At 36.0% G+C, this 19019-nt stretch overlaps 1 protein-coding gene across 5 annotated transcripts in view; it reads left to right on the forward strand.

Moving 5' to 3' along the window:
• The window catches only part of nfkb1 (nuclear factor of kappa light polypeptide gene enhancer in B-cells 1), a 58820-nt gene that overhangs the window by 15151 nt on the left and 24650 nt on the right, over positions 1 to 19019 (forward strand). For 4 of the 5 annotated variants that reach the window (XM_088626396.1, XM_088626414.1, XM_088626422.1 and 1 more), the window contains exons 4-9: positions 835 to 875; positions 1690 to 1788; positions 5533 to 5681; positions 6577 to 6740; positions 7639 to 7797; positions 15416 to 15520. In XM_088626396.1, the coding sequence (XP_088482522.1) occupies positions 835 to 875; positions 1690 to 1788; positions 5533 to 5681; positions 6577 to 6740; positions 7639 to 7797; positions 15416 to 15520 (717 nt within the window). The remainder of the gene's footprint in view (positions 1 to 834; positions 876 to 1689; positions 1789 to 5532; positions 5682 to 6576; positions 6741 to 7638; positions 7798 to 15415; positions 15521 to 19019) is intronic. The other variant, XM_088626431.1, reaches the window with a different exon arrangement.

Below are 19019 nucleotides of genomic sequence, written 5' to 3' on the forward strand. Positions count from 1 at the left end.
AGTGAAATAAAGCGCTTTTGATTTTGGTTTCAGCAGTGGTTTTCATAGGTTGCAAGATCCTCTCTGTCAGACTAGATTTCTCTCTTGAATCTTGCTGCCTAAGCCTTACTATCCCAGTGCCTTCTGTTCCAGCTCAGTTTCAACTTGCATCCAAGCTGAGGCCCCAATTACTTTTGCTTCTTGGGATCTTTTAGTAAACATTTTATCTAAAAAAATCTATTTTCTGTACTTATCCTTAAGAATTAGCTTGCTTTAGGCTTTTAGCTGCTAAGAGATTGAAGAAAGGCAACTCCTCAACTTTTCCTGCACCCGTTTCATAACTGATTGTATCTCTATAGCAGTTCAACTGATTATTTCATAGGTTAAATATTAAAAAGACACTAGGAGCCAACATACAAATTTTGCCATAAAATGTTTTAATTCTCCACGGGACAGTTCCCTAAATTCCAGGACCTGTTAATAATAAACATTTTATTACTTAGTAAATGTTAAACAAACATACCTACTGTACCTTTTCCTTTTTCTAGCTTATGCTTGTTAATGTATGTTAAGCGGCTTTGTAAAACAACTTTAAATCCAATAAGCACTTGGGCAAGTTAGTTCTCAGCCTTTTAGTATTGGGACCAAAATGAGTGTATACTACTCCAAATTCAACCCCTGTACACTAAACATGACACGAGATTGAGCCTCCAGCAGAAACACAAGCTGCTTAGTGAAATCTCATATCAATGTCTTTTTTGCATTGTCATAGCAGCTGGTACAGTTAAAATGATGGCATAACATGATGCTTTGATTATAGCTTTTATTGATTGTCTGTTTTGTTTTTTTTTACAGCAGATGGGCCGTACCTTCAAATAATAGAACAACCAAAACAGGTGAGGGGTTTCAAGTCATTAGTATGATGTTGTGATTCTTTCTGTAAAATAGATAACTACCTTATATGTGGCTCTACAGTATGTTTGCAGTATTATAAATACTGTGTGTGATTGTAGACAGCATGCCTGCAAGCAATTTCTGAGCCATTACAGTGTTATGTCCAGAAATATGGGTTGAATGATGAAGCAAGGGTGGAGAAACATAATTCTATGACAGTGATTTAGCAGCTTTTTCTAGGAATTGGATTCCCCTTCGCCACAGTGTTTTCAGTTTTCGCTGCACACAATTTTCAAAGAGGGGAAAGGCTGCCAGCAGCACTCCACAGGGAAATAATGAAGCTATTCTCGGAAGAACAAAAATCTGTGCGGATATATCTAGCAAAACAAAAAAAACTGCCACAAAAAAAGTGTTTTCAAATTTCCATGCAGTTTTCTATATCCCTAAAACATTTTCTAAAGCATCTCTGTATAGTGGAATGTTTGACAATTTTTTAGAAGTGTTTTCGTGAAAAGTTACTTTTTGGTGTATGGCATGAGTTATGTAATAACAAGTGTTATGGTCAGAGAGGCTTTCCTAGTGATAATCTAATGGGAAATAAATGTTTTCTTCAAATCTGATGATATTGTTTGCATCTATGCCGATTTGCTTTTTATCAGGCCACACACCATTACTATACAGTAATACAGTGTGGTTCTACAGTGGTTGAAAACAGACTCAGTATGGGTTCTTACCTTGAATGAAGGTAAACACAGAAATGTCTGACATGATTAAAATCATTTAGAAAGTACAGTAAATGCAATTATTGGGTTGCAGAGGGGGTTTCGTTTTCGCTATGGGTGTGAAGGGCCATCCCATGGAGGGCTACCCGGTGCTTCGAGTGAGAAGAACAGGAAATCCTATCCGCAAGTCAAGGTAAGCGATCAGGAAGGCTTCAAAGTCCTGGGAATGTTTCATTGTGTCCTCAGCTTAAGAAAAACTCTTATCAAGCAGCTCTGCACTAACTTGTTTTGCTGCATTATGTTGAAGTCTTAACCTTTTTGTTGTACTGGTTCTGCCCCTTTGTGGAGTCTGTGGTTTGAAGCCATATGAATGAAGAAGAACATTTGTCAGAGTAGGCAGTTGTGTTTAAACCTTTACTATGGGAAGCTGAGAGAGATGAGTATTTAACAGAGAAGGGGAATTAATCTTCTGTCAAGGGAAGGCAAAACTAGATCAGTTTTGACCCAGTTTATAGCATTTAAATTTATCATTCGAACATTTGTCACTCACCCCTGCAACTTCTGATAATGTGGCAATGATAGCAGGTGTTCCTAAAACATATCCAAATTAAAGCATGTACTGTATACCCAAATCATATCTATATTTGAAGTATAAAAAATAAGTCAACAAATAATATTTAACTACATTTATGCGGCGACTCAAATCCAAATCTGATTACAGAGTAGTCGGATTCAGAGGCGCTGCCAAGTAAATTGTGATCAGAATCAGGAATTTCTCCCTGTAATCCAGTTAGTTGGATCCTGATTTAAATGTGTTGTAAATCCAGTCTCTGTGGTTTGTACATTTTGCAAATGGATTACAGTATTCCTGAAGTGGTGTGCTTGTCTGGTAAAATCACAATGCAGACATGTGAATTTGTTGTTTTGTGTGCTTTGCTGCGATATGAGTCCATTAAACCTAGCGTGATGAAGAAAACCTTTTATTCATAAAACAATTTTATAAGAGATTTGGAATCTGTGCAGTACTGTTCCACCAATTCCTTTTCTTCTTAGACAAGTAGGTGGCATCCCATCCAGGGTGTTTCCCAGCTTGTACCCGTTGCTTACCGGGACAGGCTCTGGCTTACCCTGACTTGGATGAAGCAGTTCTAAAATTAATGAATGGATGAAATCTGACTATAGAGAACTCTAGTTCCTTCGTGACATGCAAAAGTACTGTTCATTGTAACCGCTGAAGTCAATATTTACATTCACAGTAGAAATACAAATGTACAATAAGAAGAGATGTTTCATTTACTTTAGGGATTTGTCTATTCTCCTTTTGCAGTTTGAGTTGGCTGACACTACATATGATGTATGATGTATATATGTGTGTATTTGTGTTTAAAACATTACAAATAATAAAGTAAATTCCAATTCAGCGCCTGATTAATAGGTTAATTTACTCATTTAAGGGGAAATCCCCAAGTTGAAATTCTCCAACGAATTTGCCCAGAAGAAGAAAACTTACTGCAGACTATGAAGAGGCTTCAGAATCTCAGTGAAGCTTGTCAGTGTGGGTGGTTGTAAAGCAGCAATACCGCCAGGCTGGGAAATTCCTCTTATGTCACCGGTGCTGATAGGAATTGCTCAGAGTCATCAGAGAACAAAAGCAGAACGGGAAATGAAACATTGAGCTGAAGTTTTAACTTTCTCTAATGACATGTAAAACATGAAGGTCTGCCATTCGTGTTTTTAGAGAAGAATGCCTTGTCAATTTAATATTTTACCTAGCTCTTCATCTGCCTCTCTAATAGGATCTACAGTATATACAATTTCATTACACAGTGCCATGTGTACATTTTAATTTTTTTTTTTCCATTAGGTATTTCATGATGACGTTTCTAGTACAAATTCTAAATTGGTCTTCTGATAGTTCAGGTTTTTATGCCTGGAATTAGTTTGATTTTTAAAATAATTTTGTAGTTTCTGAAAATATAATTTATTCCTTTTCCCAATAAATTATATGGAAAAACATTATTTACTTACTTTTCTAGTTACAGAAAAGTAAATCGCACATTTGCTTCATGTTAAGTAATGTGTTAATGAGATGAGAACTTAATGCTGACCTTATCTAGACCTATCCAGTTGATAACCACACAATAAGTTCATGAAAATGGTTAAGACTCACAATATTGATCACTGAACTAAGTTGGGTCATTAATTTGATTTACTGTAGTCACTTATTTTTGCGCTTTTTGATAATGTAATATTGGAGAGCTCTTGATTCTTTTTTTTCCCCAATAGCATGAGCTCATAAAGTCTTCAGAATAATATTTAAAGAATACGAGCAGTAACATGTAATCTATAGAAATGATTCAATATTGGATATTTGCTCAACCAAATGAAAAAAATCCTTAATCAAAGATTCAAATTAAAGACCTCATTAAGAGGGAGAAGCACAGCCATGCATGGTCATGGGCTTAAACAAAAACGTCTGACACCGACAGGCAAAAAGAAATAAACCTTCTCACTGTTATTTTTCAGTTCAAAATCTTGAAAATTAAAGACTACAAGAGAATTCTGAACACAACAAAAGCAACCTTATTGACTTTCTGAACCAGAGTACACAGATGAACCCAAAATAGTGTATTTAAAATGGAGAACAAGAATCACTATTTAACACAAAGAGATGTAGACTTCTGGAAAAACTATTCAACCCCCTAGGACGTTTTCACATTTTATTGTGTTAATTATTACTATTGTAAAAACATCCAAACATAAATAATTTTTAAAGGAGAGATGGCAAACCAGAGGAAAACTTATTCCTCACGTCACACGCTATTACCTCTGGTGGGATCTGTTAGGTTTTATCAATGTGCTGCAGTATTACTGTGGATTACCTGTTGCTGCCAGTGGAAACCTGAACTTATTCATATGTGGCACTAATGCCTGCTGACACGGAGTGGTGTAGTGTTTCTCAGCCACAATCAACTTGACTCAATCAGACATGTTTGCTTTTGTGATACATTAAAGTGATTTTGCAGAAGTGCCATGGATTACTAAAATTATTCCTGATTTTGGATATACAGTAGATACTTGTACTTTTTCCCTACCAAGTGGCTGTTTAACTGTTTATTTTAACATTAAACAGGAAAAAAATAAAAGTAAACTAATAATCTAGCAGAATTAGACTAAAAAATGTTTACTAATATTCTGATTTATTTAGGAATAGTCATTCAATACATAGCAAAAAATGTTTTACAAAATATATTGTTCTTTAAGTGAGATATGTATTTTTTACTTTTTAATGCTTGGGGAAAAAAGCATCACATAACTGTAGCACTTACAGTATCTGTTATTAGACACTCCTTGTGGAATAAATTGGTAAAATAGCTTGGATGCACAGAGGAACATTTTGTGTTGCTTGTTTGGTTGCCTATAGCTTACAGATGAATAAATTATTTTAACCTTTAATTTAAAGATTATATTTATACACATTTCTTATTGTACTAGAGGCCATTGTAGCATCATTCTGGGCAGAATAATGTATAGCAGTGTTTTTGATATCCTAGGCAAAATAGTTTTTTTTTGTAAAGTTGTATTAATTATCTCATCATAAATGAGTTAGTGGCATGCAATTACTCATTTAACCCAAGTGAAAGTGTATTTTTAAAACCACGAGAAAAAGAGTCTATAACATAAGCCAAATAAACAGCCTCAGTTCTGAGTACTATGACTCATAACAGTGACAAAGCACTGTATTTGAATTTTGAGCTCCTGTTCTGAGGGGTTCACAACAGTGAGCACCAAGTGCTGGATATTCTTTAAGTCTTTCTTCTTGCTTTATTTGGAGTATTTTGCCAAGAGAAAGTACAATCATAATAAAATGTTGTATGCATTTCATTGGTATAATGTGGAGAAGGTTATTTATTTGGTTGTGTTTGCTTCCTGTTAGATCTGCAACTACCAGGGACCAGCGAGAGTGGTTGTTCAGCTTGTGACTTTTTCAAAGAACGTCAATCTTCATGCTCATAGCCTGGTGGGGAAGCAGTGCGACAAAGGAATATGTGTCGCTGACCAGCAGCCCAAAGACACAAGCATCAGGTGAGAATAAGAGCCTTGGAGAGCTTAGAGAATGTTCAGCTGCATAAATCAGTAACAAATACTTTCTTTTCCTGTTAATAAAGGATTCATTCATCCATTCATTTCTTTTACTTAGTTTTATATTTTGGGCAAAAATATTTTAGAATTGCAAACTATTAAACTGTTCTGAGGTTTTCTGAAGGATAATGAAAAATCACCATGTTTTATGTCAATTGGAAATTCTAAGTGCTCTATTTGCTTTCTGTTTTATAAAATAATTTTACATTTTCCAAGGTGCATATCTGAGGAGACAAAATGAGGAATTATTGTATAGGGCATTCAATATCTCGGCTGTCAGGAGCTATACTGTTTTAAGATCTTAAAAGTGGAAGTCCAGAAACCAGAGGAAGTCATAGAAACAAAGCTAAAAAGGTTATATATGTTCAGGCATTTTAGTTTTGATTAAAAGTTTCCGAGTTCTGTACATACAGAACTACATCTTATTAAGAACATGTTTGGATAGACCAGAAACCACCGCAAACAATAACCTGGAAAGACAAACACATGCATTACCTTTATCTGACTGGAAATGATGTGTACAAATGTGCAAAGACCTTGACAAAGCAGCCATGAGCTTCAGATGTGAGGCCTGGCTCAGAAATGACCCCAGCATGTATTTAGGTTTGATATAGATTACGATAAAGGTCCTCATACAAGAATAATCCTCAAACTATAGACGGTAGACATTTAGAGAAACAATTACCACAGGGATCCCTATTACGACCACTGCCCTGATCTAGACTGATTCTTAATTCTTAAAATGTGTTAGATTGACCATTCTCCTTAGGTCTTGGATTAGTTGTATGACCAGAAGCCTTTGGTATAGTGAATGCATTTTTCATTCTTCTGTTTCAAGTTTTCCAAACCTCGGCATTCTCCATGTCACTAAAAAAAATGTTAACAAAACCTTGGAGGAGAGGATGACTGAGGCTTACAGGATGGGCTACAACTATGGGATCAGCATCCATCCAGAAATTGACTGCCTGCAGTCCGAGGGCAGGATACCGAGAGAGCTCGCAGGTAAAACAGTTGTATGATGTGTTATTCTGATGCAGATCCAGAAAAACTAAATAAGTTAAGCATCTTTGTTACCAATGCCAAGTTTATACAGTGCAGTCCGTACGTATTTGGACAGTGACACAATTTTTGCGGTTTTGCCTCTGTACTTGAGCACATTGGAAGAGCTTAAAGTGCAGAATGTCAGCTTTAATTTGAGGGTATTTACGTCTGTGTTGGGTGAACCATATGGGAATCGCAGCCCTTTTTATACATAGTCCCCCCATTTCCTGGGACCAAAAGTAATTGGACACATTACTAAAGTTATAACAGGCTTTCTTCTTCTTTGTTTGCAAGGCCATATTTAAAATGTCATACAGTACAATTCTATGGCTCCTCAGTCAAAGGATTTTGCAGATTGAACATGTTTGAATTAGGTTTTACTTACTTTAATTTCCCTGCAAGATTCCACTCCAACATGATACCCAGGAATTCTGCAGCACTTTATCCCTGTCCTGTCTCATTTAAAATCAAAGCTACTGCAGAGATTTCGATTCAGCGGCTTGTTACCCTCTGTTTTGTCTTCAAATATACAAATAATTCCCGCAATCTGCTTTGTGAGAGACTCGGGTTGACTACTTCTGAATTCAACCTGATCAATTAGTTGATTCATCTCTGTTCAGACAGGAGTGACACCCTTCCCTCACCACACACACACACATTTGTCTGTGCCTAGCATGGGCTGGAAACAATTCCAGCCCATGCTAGGCAACTAACTGCTGTATTTCAAGTATCTTAAGTATTGATAATGGATCTGGGAGTCTGGTCCCCTTTCTCAGGTTCTGGCATGCAAACCATAACCTTGTGCCATGTGTATTTTATTGCCACTGTCCTGAAAAGACTTGTGTTTTTTTTTTCTCAGAGCACCAAAAAAGTCTCATTACTAATGCAGCCACCAGCCAGGCCAAGGAAATGGACCTGAGTGTCGTGCGGCTCATGTTCACTGCCTTTCTGCCGGATAGTGATGGGGGGTTCACACGGAGACTTGAACCCGTCATTTCAGATCCCATTTATGACAGCAGTAAGTACCTCACCACACAGTGACGTGTGTTTGTGTAGTCTTTCATGTGTGCTCTCAAGCAGCTAGTCAGTTTCATACATTTGTTTCTTCACTTAATTGCTGATGAATTGTGTTTATTGGTAACAAGTTCTGGGGGAAGGCACCAGACTTCACTCATCAGAAACAAAGGAATGGCATTAAAAAAAAAACCTTAGATTGTTTTCAAATGAGTGGGGTCTGTTCATCTTTTCTGGCTTACTGTTAAAATATATATAGATATGAAGTATGTGCAGTAGCTTTAAATCCATAGGTTGACAGCTTTGTTGCAGGTGTAAACTACCCTCTGTTTAAAGAGGCATTTTCTGTTTTAAGTCTATATGTGATAGGCTTTTTAGACCAGAAATCATAAGATCATATTGACTTTCTTTCAATTCTTACTTAAATTATAAATTGGAGACAATATTGATATCTGACTATACCATTCAGTCACTGCCAGTGATGTTTCTTTTTCATGTTATTTTTAATTGCTTTTTCATGTTATCTAGGCTTGAAGCTGTGAAAGAACAAAAAGAATGATAAAATGGGGTACATTTAAAAAAGTTGGAAACATGCTAATAACCCATCAACCTTCGTTTTACTGAATATGAATATTCATTTGTAAAAAGTTTGGACATCTCTTTGAAGTCACTGATGTCCTGTTCAGGATGATGTTAAGAATTTAAGCCATAAAGTAGGCATCTACTGTCTATACTTTCAGATATATTACAAACTGTTTGAGAGGATATCACTTCAGGTGGAAATCGCCTCTGCAGGTCTGACGTACTATAAGGTTAAAACTACATGTTATTTTTTAAATCAGAAAATATTGATTTAGTTGGAATTTTTCTTCATATTTATAATATTTACACAAAAAAGACTTTACAAGTCAGAATGTGGGTTAGCCCAGCAAATGTACATGACTTTGGTTTAATCAGTCCACCTAGAGGTGGTTTCAAATTTAATCTCTTTAAACTGTTTGAAGTTCCTGGTTAGTTTGCACTTTCCCAATTGATGGGCCTTTAGAAGAAGTAAAAGAAAACCACAGCAGTCTTTGCCTGTGTTTCGTTTGCACACATCTCAGCTGTTACATTCATGTAGGCTTGGTTAGGTCTTGGTTGTAGATTGAAACTCCTTTTAAACTACTGTCTAGTTACAACTTGATCAATATTAGTTTGAGCACTAAATATAGCTCTTTGCAAACCACCTTTACAAATGGGGGTGTGGGAAGACTACATGTTGATGTTAAGTGAGAAAAGAATACTGGAGGTGGTTCTGAAAGTTTCGCTGTGTATATAAAATGAGAGAGACACTTGTATACTTGGTAGTGATTGCTAATAATTAGAAACTGTGTAAATACTTTTGATCTCAGAATTCTATCAAACGTTTGCCAGTTATGAGCCTATCGAGAAAATGATGAAGTGCTTAAGGCAAAGTTGTGTGTTGTAAACATTCCTGCAGTTATTTCAAAACATAACATTCGGAATATTCCATACAATAAAGTAGAACCAAATCCTACAAAATTCCAGAAAAATGTGGATTGAAGGATTGAAGGTTATTATTCTGAGAGAGTATATACTTCTGTAGTGAAGTCCACACTAAAGCTCAGAGGCTCATTAAACTGGAATTATTCATTGTCACCCTCTCATGGGATGCTAGTCTATTGCAGGTACAACATTTTTCAAATGGGGGACTGATGCAATTGGAGTCAAAGCGTCTTGCCTAAGAATACAGCAGTAGTCTTAACAGGGATTTGAAGTTCCATAATAGGTTAAGGAACAGGATGAAGGAGATCTCTGACATTAGCAGTAGGTCAGTATAAGAAAACAGGAATATTCAAGCTTAACGTGAAAGATATTCAAGTGAAATGTGCATGAAATGTGGGACAGGTTTCAGTTTCAACCACTGGTGGGGTATTGCCTTGTAAAGATCTCAATAATCACAGGCCAAGGAAAAATCCACTCAGGAAAACAGTTGTTAAAAGCTTGCATGTAAATAATATGATATGAGTTTTGGGCAAATGTTTTGTGAAGAAAATCAAGTTTTTTGGTCACATTGACAGAAAGTCTGGTGAAGCTTACTTAGTAACAGAAACTGCAACTGTCAAGTGGTAATAATCCCTTAATGACACAGGAAACGTAATACATTCACACGATACAACTGATTCCATAGCATGCTAAAAATGTACATATTTATAAAACAAACTGGCCATACTGAAACCAAATATGCAAAACTTGTTCTAAACCAGGTTTGCATTCTAACATTACAATCTATTGACATTTGTGAGAGATTAACTACAAAAATCAAGGCCCGTGTCTGAATTGAAATGTGATTGAGAGGTTTAGGTATGAGCTCAAGACTGTGCACTTGAGAAGGTCTCAGTACGAGAATAAACTGGAATATTTTTTTTTTATTGAATTATAATCAAAACCATTAAGTGGTCACAAATCACTAAGGAATCATGTCAACATCTCTCGGCTGTCCTAAGAGCTTCAAAGAAGTCATTATTGCTAAAGGTGTTTCAACTAGCTAAGAATTTCATGGGTTTTAGTTTTGATATAGCATTTTTGGAGTTTTGCAGAAGAAATTGTTAGAATTAGTACTTTTCCACAAAAGCAAGACTCTTGCTGACAGAGATTCTTTCTATAATTTTTTAGTTAAAATCTAGCACTTCTAAATTTTCATTGTGGTAGGGCAAATCTATGTGGCAATTATGTAAATTGTTTAACAAATATACTGTACAGTGGATTAATTTGACAGAATTAGAACATCTTTAGCATTGTATTTAGTCAATAGATGATAATAATCTTATATTCACAGCCATTATTTTAATATACATTTACACATTTGTCATTTCAATCTGAAACTGTTTTGAGCTTAAGTGAAGTGTAGTGGATGATGCTGTACAGATGCAGCCATTCAAAATGCGCGGTAAAAACCCGCGGTACGGTAACCTACCCACAAGCCACCGCGGGGCACCGGAGGGTACCGCAGGGCAAGTGATTGGCTGGCCAAAATGACCGACAGGGGCACTCGTGGTGCATTGGTTGGTAGTGCAAAGATTTAATCATTTAATGTCTTTACTGTGCACATTTTAATCCGCTTAGTTTTGAATATTTATATGGATTTTACCACTAAAGGGAAATTTTAGTAGCTGAGCATAAAAAGAAGAGGAGCATAATGCATCTGAAGGTCATAAACGATATTAATTTAGGAACATAAACATTACTGTATGTATGTAAACTGTACTGTGTACGGCTGGTCTTGGTAGTTTAAAGAAAAAATACACACCAGTCTTCCATTTCTCCCTAAACATTTTAAGCATGAAAGTTTTATGAAACGGTACCCAAATATGCGATTGCTGTATAGAATGAATTTTAATTAAAAAAAATTATTTAACACGAACATTAAGCTGTTTACATCTTCCGCCTGAGAACAGTCACCCGTTGCTACCCAACGCAGAATGGTGATTGGCTGACACCATCTGACACCCCTCTGATTGGAGAAAAAAGACGTGCTGGTTTGCTATACCAGGAAGAGGATTTCTTTCTATTCAAAACGTGTATTTTAAAAGTTTAAGAAGTAAAAACCTTACAGCGTACACAGATTTCTAAACTGATCAGGATCGTTATCTTTGTCTTATGCATAATAATGTTCACCGCTCTGTCCAGCAAATTAATAATAAACTTTATTTTATATAGCTTTTTAAACGAATAAGTAATTAGATTGCTCATAAACCTAATCACTTGCTTTTTCTTTTTATTTAGGCTCAGATTTCAACTATAGATCGTATTATTAATAACCATAATAACAACCAACCAACAAAAACAACCATATAAACATAATACCAACCAAAAACATAGATAACAACCACAATACAAAATCAAATAATCAAACCATTTTACACTCGCAAAGTCCTCCAATTATCATAATCCCGCCCCTTATGCAAAACCAAACCTTCCTCCCATCCCAGTTTATCCTGTTTATCATAAACAAAATCCACCTCAATTTTCAACATAAAGCATTACACAAAATCAATACCTCAACACTCCATACTCAACAACGATAATTCACAAACAGCCAGAACATGTAACTACATATTCCCAAACATACCTAATTTCCATAGCCCCGCCCCTTATGCAAAACCAACATCCCTCCCCTGTTCTCTCTCTCCCCTGGCGGTTGTAATTGTTTTTATTTTCAAATAAATTTTAGCAAAGTCATGTATTTTAAAAATCTTAAGATTTTTATATTTATGTCTTTATTTAGTGGTTTCATTAGTGACAAAGGCTAAACTTTCTTGGAAAAATGTCTTTTATGTAAACCATGTTTGCTATTAATTCATTCAGGGCTAAAATATGTTCATTGTCTTCTAATGAAAGAAGGGTTCCTTTCGCCGTAGTCGGGAGCCTAGCCTTTAACTAGTAAGTACTGTATTTACTGGGTTTTTGAGAGGGGGGGGGGTGTCTTTCGCTGGAAATCTCGCCTCCTACTTTGAAAATACCCGTGAAACCGGTTCAATTCGTCACAGCCAGCACTCCTGCAGAGAGTTGGGTTGTACTTGCAGTGTATACAGTACACGCGTTATGCTCTTCGTTAATATCTGTGAAGTTTTATTAAATCTCTAAGCTATACTGATTCTTCTGGAAGCCAGTTTCCGCCAGGGAGTAAAAAAAAAAACACACTATGGTATTCTCTCCAATGCAGTGCAGTTAAAAACATACCTCTGATGCTGCTCCTAAATGAATATCGTTTATGACCATCAGAAGCTTTATGCTCCTTTTCTTTTTTCCAGTGGATTGAACAGAGAGAGGCATTTCATGATGTACTTTTCACTGATGAAACAACAGTGGCTCTGGAACAGTTTTCAACCAAGTCGTTTTATAAAAAGGGGAGATATGTACACGTTACTGAAGCTAGAAGTTTAGCCTTTGTCACTGATGTAAACACTAAATAAAGACATAGAAATATCTACGTTACAGACTGTATATGGCTGGTATTGGTAGTTTAAAGAAAAAATACACACCAGTATTCCACTTTCTCCCTAAACATTTTAAGCATCAGAGTCTTACATGTGGTTATTTCGAAAACGTTTGTACGTGCTCCTTCTTACCATGTTACTGTTTACTGTTACTGACCATATTAAGTTTAAGTGCCTGTGGGCACTTTTCCTGTCCGTGAGGGGTGGACCGTCTTTCATTAGAAGGTTAGTCTGTTCTACTCTGAGAATGTAGAGGGGGTGGAAAGTGCCCGCGGTCATTTAATTAGTATTAAAATCTTAGTTATCTTTCTAGTTCACAGGTTTGCATGCATAATTTAATTTTGAAAGCCACAGAGACATCAGGTACTACTGTTGTATTTATGAAAAAGAAACAAAACAAAAAACATACTAACAACTGTGCCATCCTACTCCTAAGTTAATACATTTTATTATTCATAAACAGTTAACATTGTTAGCAAAATATTTTGAATTATATTTAACCCTATTTTTTCTTTAGTTTTGTATTTAACTTATTATATGATAGTCAGACTTAATGTATATTAATGTATATTTGAACAATGAAAATATATTTTTACAAGATTTTACATTAAGCACTTAAAATTAATATGGTTAATAATAGTAAACTGTAACATGCTGTAACAAGATCGGTTAAACTGCGAAGAAAATCCTTTCAGAGAAAATGTTTCAGGTGTGAAGAACAAACCTGTTCCCACACACCCTGCCCCCACTACCATTAGAATATACACAAACATTTTAGCGTTTCATTCTGAGCAGAAGACCCTCACACCTGAAGAGTGCTGGCTGTGACGAATTAAACCGGTTTTACAGGTTTCAATCACAGACCATGTGACATGGGACTCAGTAAAGTAACACAGCGCCACTGGATTTGATAATACTGTACCTAACCAAAATCCGCAATATGGAAACAGAACCTGTGTAATTGTTGATAGATGATGTACTCGTAACATTTTTTCAAGACGAACTACAACATTTAAAAAATGACTCGTATGTACTTGATATCTCTAATCAATCCACGGGTTCCAGCACAAAACGAAACTAAAACGCATACCGTTTCGCGCTTCTTATTAGTTGCTCAAAAGTAATTTGACCGTATGAAATGCATAATATAAACCTAGAACATATACGTGAGCAGTACTTAAGCACTGTAGTATCGGTGTTAAGACATACCTCTCAAATACTGTAAATCAAGTTAAAAATATCTCAAGACCGATTCTGGTCGTAATGAAACCATGTTTCGTGTATGTTTTCTTTTTCATCTTGAAATAACTCATTTCTAAATACCTTTTTCACTGTTAACATCTTGTAGCAACTTTGCGACAAAATATACACTCTGACAGTTCATCCTGCTACCAACATTAAATAAAACAAATCTTAAGATTTCTATATTTATGTCTTTATTTAGTGGTTTCATTTGAAGCTTACAATGTTTAGGGAGAAATGGAATACTGGTGTGTATTTTTTTCTTTAAAGTACCGAGACCAGCCATATACTGTATGTTTATGTTAAGATTTCCCTTCAGTGGTAAAATTAGATATGAATATTCAATACTTAAACGGGCACAGTTAAGACATTAAATATACATATACATATTGTATACAGTACAGTTTGCATACGGTAATATGTTTATGTTACGCGATTAAAAAATAAATAAATAAAACTGAAAGGTCCAGCACCAGCTGGATTCGAACACACAACCTGCCAGTTGGTAGTCACGCACCTAGACCAGTAGGCTACAAGACAGCTCGCATAAGCAGGCAGGCGAAACAGCCCTACACAGCCCTGCCGCAGTACACGGATATAATCATACCGTTATTAAATTCTTGAGATACGCGATTCCATATTATATTCCCTTTTAATCAAATTCTAAAAGTATGCTTGTTGACTCCGGTATCACATTAGTTAAAGACTTCGAAGCTTACAATGTTTAGGGAGAAATGGAATACTGGTGTGTATTTTTTTCTTTTCATGATAGGCGTCGCATTTTAAATCATTTTCGTAGTTAGAAATTATGAAACGCGAGTTTTTATGTCCGTTTTATGAAACGAGTTTTTATGTCCGTTGCAGTAAAACAAAATGCCTGACAAAGTATGGCTTGGACAGATTCCAAGTGCTTGTACAAATATGCTAAAGAAATTATACTTTGAGTATACAGCTTGTCCAAAGTCATCCATTATTAATACTATTAGTAATATCTTCAGTAAAGGCTTTGATGCATAAATATTTCTGATAAAGGTAGGTTGTGTACTTTTGTCCAACTGAGCAATCTTGCTTTCATAAAATATACCAACATTTGAATGACTGATGATTAACATGCTGTAATACACAGTTCAAAATTAAAGGCTCGAATGCTGTACATGAGAGGTTAAGCTCCCCCTGGCGGTTTTACAAGGCGACGCCGGATAGTTAGTCACGTGACACACGTGATACCGCGTGATACCCCGGTGGGCGTGTCGCGGTATGCCGCGAAATACCTCACCCATTTTGAATGGCTGCATCTGTATGCTGTTTTGTAGTTCTGTTTTGCTTTTTGTTCAGTTTGTACAGAGTTTCTTACCATTCTATTTCTTTGCCTCTTCACAGAAGCCCCTAATGCCTCTAATTTGAAGATAGTGAGGATGGACCGTACAGCAGGCTGTGTTACTGGGGGAGAAGAGGTCTATCTCCTGTGTGACAAGGTTCAGAAAGGTAGGCAGTTTTGGTTTTTGTTCACACTCTTAATCATTAACAACATATGTGTTACCATATTCAAAGTCAACATCTAATTAACAGATAAATTGGTTCATTTAACAGACTAATCTTGCACTACCTGATGTAATTTCAGGTAAACTAGTCTAAAACTAAAGCTAATCCCGGTTTATAAAGCAATTCCTCTGTATTTCCTCAGTATTTGTCTTTCCATTTTTAAGGAATATAGCATTTCTTGTGTATCTACAGTATATACAGTATACAGTATGAAGTAAGATGTGAAGACGGGGTTAATTTGAAGTCCTTTCTGCATGAAGATTAGACTTCTAAGGCTGGAGTTTATGGCAGGAAGGGGGTTAACTGATAAGGATTCCAGGTGCAAGCTAGGAGAGCTAGGGAACCCCTGGAGACTAATCCCTGACCATTTGGCCAAAAAGCTGTAAACTGGTCAAACACGTGACCTCCCCCCTTTACCATAATAACGAATGACGAATCAGAACAGCAAGGAGGGACTATATAAGCCTAAAGTTTGTACCGGCACTTTGGACAGTACTTCGGTTTTGTTGTTTTTTGCGGGAAACAAGACTTCGGCTTTATTGTTCCTTGCATGCAATAAACTCATCTGTTTAACTTCATCTCGGGATCCAGAACCTTATTCTTTCTCTTACAACAAGTACTGTATGTGTATACTTTGTTATACAGATGCAGCCATTCAAAGTGCGCGGTACAGACACGTACCAGAGGTAATTGGCTACGGCGTCGCGCATTGTGACGCACGATGACGCGCGGTACCGCTGTACCTGATTGGTTGACCGACAGGGGCACTCGTGGTCCGTTGGTCTGTCGTAGAAAGATATACAGTAAACGTCTTTACTATGACCGTTGTAGTATTGAATATTCATATGGAATTTTACCACTGAAGGGAAATCTTAGTAGCTGAGCATAAAAAGAATAGGAGCATACTGTAACGCGTGTGAAGGCCATAAACAATATTAATTTTGGAACATAAACATACAGTATATGGCTGGTCTTGGTACTTTAAAGAAAAAATACACACCAGTATTCCATTTCTCCCTAAACATTTTAAGCATCGAAGTCTTTAACTAAAGAGATACCGGAGTCAACAAGCATACTTTTAGAATTTGATTAAAAGGGAATATAATATGGAATCGCGTATCTAAAGAAATTAATAACGATATAATTATATTCATGTACCGCAACACAAGAATAGTACACGCTGTACATTGTCTGTTGATAATGTTTCTGTAGTGCTTTTTCAGCACTCTGCATGTGACCTTGCCGGTGGCGCTGTGGGTTAGGTTCCTGACTCCCATGTCACACGGTCTGTGATCGAATCCCACTGTGGAACCATGACGTTTTTTTTAACAAACATTTCTTTGAAAAAATGAAACGTTTCCCTTGGTCAGAGATTAAATAAAACCTTTCTCGCACCAAACAAATTTATATTTCTAAATATCACAACATGATCGAATTTAAGTCATTTTAATAACAATGAATTGTCACCTATGCGTTACAAAATAAACATTTATATTGATTTGAATCGCGTTTTTATTTAAATCGTAAACACGTGTTTAAATATATGTGTTTAAAGGCGATATATAAAAGCGCTGATTCTTATGGAATGTGTTCTGCCGGAGATTCAAAAAATTTATTTTTTTTAATCGCGTATCTAAGAAAAATAGCAGTATAACTTTGTTCATGCACAAACAGTGGCATGTTACATTATTGCCAGAAAGCTCTAAATTGCATTTTGAGTGCGGTTTTTGACTTTTTCTAAAGTGCAACCCATAAATAAAGCTGATACAGTTAAGACTTATTTTAAACTGTATTACAGCAGCACAATGGACAATGCAACATAAATTGCAAAAATGCACTTGGAATCTGTCCAAGCCCTACTTTGTCAGGCATTTTCTTTTACTGCAACGGACATAAAAACTCCCTTGCTTTTAACAGAGCGTTTCATAATTTCTAACTACCAAAATTATTTAAACTGCGACACTTATCATTCATTCCATTCCATTCCATTATCAGTCATATCAAACATTTTAAGCAATTAATAAAGTTTTTTATTATTGTTATAGAGAAACATGATCAGATTTTCCCTGGTTCAGAAAAAAGACAATTAAAATCTGTAATCTTTCCACTTGTATGTCATCGGAAAATACAAGAAGTTTCTGCTTTGTGTAAGGATGGTATCAAAAAGTAATCTAAGTGGTGAGAAAGCTGTGCTCCCCAAAGCGCTTTACAGGATAAAAACAATAACAGCAATAGTGGCTGGGCAAACGATTTTTTTAAAGAAATACAAAATGAGATATAATGATGTGTTCCGGCTAAGACATTAACGAGTACAACCCCCCTCTCTGCAGGAGTGCTGGCTGTGACGAATTAAACCAGTTTCACAGGTATTTTCAAAGTAGAAGGGGGCGAGATTTCCAGCTTAATTTTCGTGTTAAATAATTTTTTTAAATTAAAATTCATTCTATACACCAATCGCATATTTGGGTACCGTTTCATAAAACTTTCATGCTTAAAATGTTTAGGGAGAAATGAAAGACTGATAATGGAATGGAATGAATGATAAGTGTCGCAGTTTAAATAATTTTGGTAGTTAGAAATTATGAAACGCTCTGTTAAAAGCAACAGAGTTTTTATGTCCATTGCAGTAAAAGAAAATGCCTGACAAAGTAGGGCTTGGACAGATTCCAAGTGCATTTTTGCAATTTACGTTGCATTGTCCAATGTGCTGCTGTAATACAGTTTAAAATAAGTCTAAACTGTATCAGCTTTATTTATGGGTTGCAATTTAGAAAAAGTCAAAAACCGCACTCAAAATGCAATTTAGACCTTTCTGGCAAGAGGAGACACCCAAATTAATAATGTAACATGCCACTGTTTGTGCATGAACAAAGTTATACTGCTATTTTCCTTAGATACGCGATTAAAAAAAATAATTTTTTTGAATCCCCGGTGGAACACATTCCATAAGAATCAGCGCTTTTATATATCGCCTTTAAAGGTGGCTTCTCAAAACGCTTTACAGGATAAAAACAACAATAACAGCAACAACAACAATATTGTATTTCATTGCACTTTGAAAACCAAGTAATAACTTAACTATATGTGCAAACGTTTAAGATATGTCGCTGTTGTGAATGTCTGTGGAGTGTATCTTATTTGCATGTCTGTCCTGGCTCTCTCGCTCGCCCTCCCCCCTCTCTCCCTCAATTCAATTCAATTCAAGGTGCTTTGTTAGCATGACAATCAGTGTGGGGTATTTACTTTGCTTTGAGATTCCACTTTTAAAGGTGATATATAAAATCAAGGCTTTAACTTGCTTTAACTCCGCAAGTCTGAGTTCTCGTGTCTGTCCTATCCGAACCGAAAGTATTACAATATGTATCTTTATAACAGGTGGTGTACAACTTTTTAGCATAGATTACACTTTTATAAAATGCATTTAAAAAATAAAAAAGATTAC

The sequence above is a fragment of the Lepisosteus platostomus genome, chromosome 1 (assembly GCF_059453375.1).
Source record: "Lepisosteus platostomus isolate fLepPlt1 chromosome 1, fLepPlt1.hap1, whole genome shotgun sequence".
NCBI classification, from domain to species: Eukaryota; Metazoa; Chordata; class Actinopteri; order Semionotiformes; family Lepisosteidae; genus Lepisosteus; species Lepisosteus platostomus.